At 38.4% G+C, this 7,071-nt stretch overlaps 1 protein-coding gene across 1 annotated transcript; it reads left to right on the forward strand.

Annotated features, from left to right (window-relative positions):
• The first annotated feature begins 1,473 nt into the window (after nt 1-1,473).
• Nucleotides 1,474-2,007, forward strand: LOC141680153 (uncharacterized). Its single transcript, XM_074486454.1, has one exon. The coding sequence runs from the start codon at nt 1,474-1,476 to the stop codon at nt 2,005-2,007; it is 534 nt and encodes a 177-aa protein (XP_074342555.1).
• The last annotated feature ends 5,064 nt before the right edge of the window (nt 2,008-7,071 follow it).

Consider the following 7,071-nt stretch of genomic DNA (forward strand, 5'->3'; position numbering starts at 1 on the left):
ATCCCTGACCCTGGATTTGGGGCGCCACAAAAATGGTATCAAGAGCCTTAGGTTATCAAATCTCGGAAATGATAGAAAATAAAAAATACGTAGATATAAGAATAATAATAATTAATTAGAACTCAAGTGGATTTCATTGTCAGACTGCATGGGTAGTCTTGACAAATTTACGCTCAAGGAATTCCGACTCTAAGTTAGTAACACCTTGCCTATAGTGCCAGGTACCAGTTGAGCCTATGGGGGAGGTTGACCCTGTTGAGGACGTTATGGCCCCTAAGCACGACCCTACTCCCGATCCGGAAGACCCATTTATTGATGACTCAGAGGATGACCCTACCAAGGATCCTCCGGAGGAGGAGACTGACTTCCCTACCCCTATAGCTGATGATGTTGAGGAGCCCCAGGGTGATGGCTTAGACTGGACAGACATAGAGATGTACCCTCTCCCAACCGTTCACCCTTCCACACCTCACCCAGGGATACTGAGCCCTTTTCCCTCCACTGTTGAGGACGAGGATGACGAGATGGAGGCACAGACTTATGAGATTCATGATATATCCTCCAGTGACCTGGACTCGCCCCTACCACCCTCAGCGACCATCCATGTAACAGTGCATGACTTGATAGTGTCTTAGCTGAATGCTAAGATCCCCGCGGCGTCTGCCCTCATTGTGGAGCTATGATATGCACTGACCGTCGAGAGAGCTACCATGCTAGGTTACCTTGGGGACTTCAGGGCTGCTTCCCCGACCATGCTCGCCGAGAGATTGATGGGATTGAGCTCCGTACTCGAGTACAGATGAGGATGACTGCGATGGGATGACACATTACAGTAGTTGATGCTGAGATGATGCTAGTAGGAGTGATGAGGAGGGTTCGAGACCTCACACACAATGACTCAGACTGAGAGACCTGTCACCACATATGGACCTTGTAAAGGGCTGGGTGACTTGTCACCAATTTTATTAGGATAGCTAGTAGTAGATAGCATTCCTAGCTCCTCAGGGTACCCGATGTATATATTTGTTATTCAGTATTCAGGATTATGTAGTTAATATATTGTATTCAGAAACGCATATGGATTTGGATGGTTGTTATTGTCCCCAAGACATAGTCTGGGAGACTCTATTATATGTTATCTGGCAGTTATTAAAAAATTATCTTGCCTTATTATTGCACCTTGATAGAAACATGCTAAATATTTAAATACATGCTTACCTACAAATGAATTAATCCAAATGTAAAAATATGCAACTATATTAACATCATTTTCATTATCAGAACAATGCCACCCCGTAGAAGAGGAACCAGGGCACCTCCCGCGGAATCTGTTAATCAACGGCATAATGAACCTGACCATATAGTGAATGAGGAAAGTGAAGAGGACCTAGACTTTAATGAATTTGATGAAGAATAATATATTGAGGAAGAAGCTGAGGATACCCATCAAGGGGAAACCCCATGAATGAATTAATGGATCTCTTAAAGGCAAATCTGAATCAACAGCCCCTTCCACCACCGCCATATATTGTCCAACAAACTATTGCTACAACCATCAGGGTGTTTAAGTCTCTCAAACCCCCGGAGTTTCCAGGATCTGCCGACCCCGTTGAGGCACGAGTCTGGCTTAAGGAAATAGAGAAGTACTTCGGGATACTAGGTGTTGAAGAGCGACATAAAACCATCTTTGCCTCTTACATGCTGAAGGGGGAAGCTAAATATTGGTGGGAGTCCAAGCGTAACCTAGAGACTGACGCTGTGGTTCCATGGGATGGATTCACGCGGTTGTTATTAGACAAGTATTTCCCTAGGTTTATGGAAATTCAGATAGAATTAAAGTTTCTAGAGTTGAAACAAGATAGAATGACGGTGGCAGAGTACGAGGCCAAGATTATTGAGCTGTCACGATTTGTACCATATTTTATGAATATGGAGGAGAAAAAGGCACGAAGGTTTCAACTTGGTCTGAAACAGTGGATCCAGAACCGAGTACCAATGCCAGAATGACAGATTATGTCATCTTAGTGTAGAAGGCCTCGATTGTTAAGCAGGTAGTGAGCAGAGTTTGAAAGATAAGGAAAGTAGGAAAAGGAAGATAGGAAGTCAAGGAGGAGGATGAACCGGGAACAGGAGCCTTCCGAGCAGGTTCATCAGGGGAGTGGTGTCCAAACCTGAGAGAGGCCCAGATTTAGAAAGGCCCCAAGTGAGAGTGTTGGCCAGGGCGGCGGACAATCTATGGCGACATTTTACAGCCAACCCCGTAGCCTTATACCAGAGTGTCGAATATGCGGAAAGAGGCACCACAGAGTGTGTTTCCAAATATGAGCTCCTCTGAAGTGCTTCAAGTGCAACCAACCAGGACATCTTTCCCCAAATTTCCCACTTGGAATGACATGATTCCAGTACGGAAGGGCAGGGTACATGAAGAAAGATTGCCCCACGCTAAGGCCTCAGGAATGAGCAGAGCCGCTTCCAACCGCCCCCCAGCTGCTAGGAATTTTAACATGACCGTTCAGGACGCTATCCGGAACACCGATGTGATAGCAGGTACCCTTCTGTTAAATTCCGAACGTGCAAATGTCTTATTTGATTCCAGAGTGACCAAGTCATTTTTATCTCGAAATTTTTCTAAGAAGTTAAATCTTAATGTTGTACCTTTACGTGAGGTGTTACATGTAGAAATAGCGAATCGAGAAATCATTCCTGTTAATCAAGTACACCCTAGGTACAAGTTGAAACTACAAGTGAAAGTCTTTGAGGTTGATTTAATCCCATTTGCGTTAGGAGAATTCGATGTGATCCTAGGAATGGACTGGTTATCCAGTAATGGAGCGCAAATAGATTATGATAGAAAGAAGGTAAGAATAAGAGTGCAAGATGAGAAAAAGATAGTGTTTAAAGGTGAATGACAGACCTAAAAATTTCTAACCATGATTCAGACTAAGAGATTGTTAAAGAAAGGTAATGAGGCCTACTTGGCTTATGTGATGGATATTAAGAAGGAAGTTCCCAACATACAGGACATACCCGTAGTAAATGAATTCGAGGATGTGTTTCCAGAGAACTTATTAGGGTTGCCACCCAGCAGAGAAATTGAAATCACTATAGAATTAGCACCAGGGACGTCACCAGTATCTAAGGCCCCCTATAGACTAGACTCAGTTGAGATGAATGAACTATCTTCTCAACTGCAAGAATTTTTAGACAATGGGATGATAAGACCAAGTGTGTCACCATGGGGTGCACCAGTGCTATTTATAAATAAGAAGGATGGTAGTATGAGATTATGCATAGATTACCGAGAGTTGAACAAGCTGACCATTAAAAATAGGTACCCTCTCCCTAGTACAGAGCAAGAACATGTGAAACATTTACGGATAGTCTTAGAGATTCTGAGGAATGAAAAGTTGTATGCCAAGTTCTCAAAATGTTAGTTTTGGTTAAAGGAGGTCCAGTTCTTAGGACATGTGGTGAGTAGCAAAGGAGTTTTAGTCGACCCCGCCAAGATAGAGGCGGTATCCAATTGAAAAAGACCGACTACCCCAACCGAGGTTAAGAGCTTTGTGGGCTTAGCAGGATATTACCGGAGATTCGTGCAAGACTTTTCCAAGACAGCCGACCCATTGACTAGGCTTACTCGGAAAACGAAAAAGTTTGTGTGGACAGAGAAATGTGAAGAGAGCTTTAAAAAGTTGAAAAAGAGACTGGTATCAGCACCAGTACTCGCTCTTCCCGATGGAAAGGGAGAGTTTGTGATATATAGCGATGCTTCACACAAGGGGCTATGATGTGTGCCCATACAACACAGAAAGGTTATTGTATATGCCTCTTGGAAGTTGAACGAATATGAGATAAGGTACCCTACCGACGACTTAGAATTAGTAGCCATAATGTTTGCCCTAAAAATCTAGAGACACTACTTGTACGGGGAAAAATGCGAGATTTACACAGACCATAAGAGCCTAAGTATATTTTTACCCAGAAAGAATTAAACATGAGACAGAGGAGATGGCTAAAGCTGATTAAGGACTATGATTGTGAAATCCTATATCACCCGGGTAAAGCCAATGTGGTGGCTGACGCCCTCAGTAGGAAAGAGAGACTCAAGATGATAATTATAACACCCTCCAAATCCGGGGTATAGATTTGGGGCATTATTAACAACAATTACCAACTATACCTGCACAAGCGGAATATTAATATAATAATTACCCCGAACTATCACTACTCAGGATCTTTTAAGGGTTGAGTTTGGAAACAAGAATCATGCACTACACTTTATTACAAACCCAACTAAATAAAACCTGTCTCAAGAACTCTCTTTATTACAAAACTTTATTCTATCTACAGTTTCACTACGCAATCTTTTATTCAAACTACACAAAACCTTTATTTAACCCAACATTACTACTTATCCTGCTACACCTGATCTGGCAATTCAAAGCTCTCTTCGGGAATAGGAAGGAATACTCTTGGTATAAGAGGGTCCCGCTACTTGACTCGCTTCTTGACTATGCGGGTCCTGATGGGTTTCATTCTCTACCTTAACTGTAAAACAATAGGAGTGACAATAAAAGAAATGAGCCAAAATTGCTCAACAAGCCTGCAACAATTTATATATTTATATTATAAAGAGAGAGAAATAAATGAACCAATAAGCTGCTGGTTTGAACAACCATCTGTATCTGTATATGATAATAATTTGCCAATGATGGCGAGTGCCAAATGAACAAGACTGGAAACAAGAACCAACATATGCACTATAATCTGCTGATCAGTCAGAATATAGTGCGGATCTATGCCCAACTGCATAGACCCAACCAACATAAGGAGTACTCAGGCAACTATGGCCTATTAATTAATGGTCTGGGAAAAACCCAGCCTTTATAGTAACCATCCAGTCCAAGGCTGAGCATCCGGAACAATCGGTATGCTATTGATATATCCCAACACCAGGATATACCAGAATATATGTAACAAGGGTAAATGAATTGAAATATGAACAAGGAATTCAATAAATTGGGTAAATCAAGAATTGAAATTAAATGGAACAAGTGATAATAAATGGGTAACAGTGTATATGAACAATAATTATCAAAGAGAATTGATACGATAGAAAGGAAATATAAATCACTATTCTGAATTTAGAATAGGGGAAAAACTTGCCTTGCGCGTACTTAACCTGGTTTAACTTACTGCCTTCTGACCCTAGCTTGCTCTGCCTTGCTAACACTGAACAAATCATAGAAAGATAGGTGTTTAGATAATTTACTACATACGTGTATCTTGAATTGATATCACACAACCTTATCAGTCTACCCATGCGTTTCTATCTGACTCGCATATATATACATATATTTATACAACACATTTATGCACATAATCACATATAACACGTAACACGTAAAGCACACAATTAATTTCTAGATTTATAATTATTTTTAAAATCAATTCCGGGCTTATACCTGCATTACTAGTCGTATCTGATTTTATTATAATTTTTCGGGATTTATTCGGCTCAATTATATCCCTACTAGGACCTACGAACTATCAATTATCACCAAACCACTCTTTTTCAGAAGAAATTATAACTTACAACCATTTTTATTGGATTCGTCTCATTTTTCTGAGTCTAGGGGTCTTCGTTTCACTCAAATCGGACTAACGGTTGAATTGTTATGAAGTAAATACGGATGATTTAATTTATTATTCATTATAAATAATTATTACAACCCTTTAAATCCTAAAATAATTTTTAAATAATTATTTAAGAAAAATCAAAGTCAAAAATAATTTTTTTATAATTTTTGGAGTTAAAATGAAGAAGTTACGATTTATTGAAAATTATGTGATTAATTATCGAAATAATTAATCACCTTTTTAAATATTGAATAAATAAATAACTAATAAACAATTAATAATTGCTTATTTAATAATCTAAAATAATAAATCTCTAATTATCAGGATTAATCACAATTTATTATAATATTTATAACTTATCGATATTTATTCGATTAGATCAATTATTTACAAATAATCGATCGATTCTATTAACAGATACGCTATTTATCGAATATCTACTATGTGCTCGAATTATAATCTAACTCAACGATTACTTACTCGTATAAATACGAGCTACTCGCCATCCTCATATAATTATCGAACTATTACATTATTACTGAAAGTTATACGATTCGTTAATCAATTAATTATCGGTATTTAATTATACGATACAAATAATCACTACAATATTATTCGAATAACTATTGCTCGAATAATAATTCTCATTATCGAATCATTACTCGTAATAATAACTAATTATCGAATTATTAATCATATTATTTAATTATTTTTAATCCTTATTTATTAATTAATTACCTAATTATTAATTAATTACCTAATTATTAATTAATTAGATAACTAATAAATAATTAGATAAATAATTAAATAATTAAATAATTAAATTAGAATTTATAAATTAATAAAATAATTTAGAAATTAATAATACTATTTTTCAGAATTTAAAACTAATTTTTAATTAATTTTTAGAATTATTAAAAATTGATTTTAATTACTAAAATATAAATAAATAATTAATTTAATCAAAAACACAAAAATAGAAACAGGGGTTAGGTTTATAGGATCAAACCCGGGTCGTTTCCGGGTTGCAAACCGGGTCGACCTCGGGTTATCGGGTCACGAAGAACAGCCGTCACCGTCCCAGAATCCGGCGACGGCGACGGGTTCCGGCGAGGCGAAAAACGAGCCTCCTGATCATCGTTTCTCCTCCTTTTTGACTCCGTTCGATTCCCTAGAGTTTCAGCCGTCGCCCCACAGCGTCACCATCATCAGAGAATCCCCCCTCCGCCATCTCCGACCACAAGTCGAAGTTCTCCGATGAACTTCATCGGAAAACCGAGTTCCTCCAAACGTTAACCAAATTTGACGAAACTGGTGTCAATCGACTCCAAAATCAACGATCTAAACGACTCTAACAACCAAAACATCAAACAACACACAGAAAATCAAACCCGAATTCGCGATTAAAACCCGAAAATAACAACTTTCAAT

This window comes from Apium graveolens, chromosome 8 (assembly GCF_009905375.1).
Source record: "Apium graveolens cultivar Ventura chromosome 8, ASM990537v1, whole genome shotgun sequence".
Lineage (NCBI taxonomy): Eukaryota > Viridiplantae > Streptophyta > Magnoliopsida > Apiales > Apiaceae > Apium > Apium graveolens.

What these genes read in the sequence shown, in the direction of transcription:
- LOC141680153 (XM_074486454.1), top strand. Translation starts at nt 1,474, where the DNA reads ATGGATCTCTTAAAGGCAAATCTGAATCAACAGCCCCTTCCACCACCG.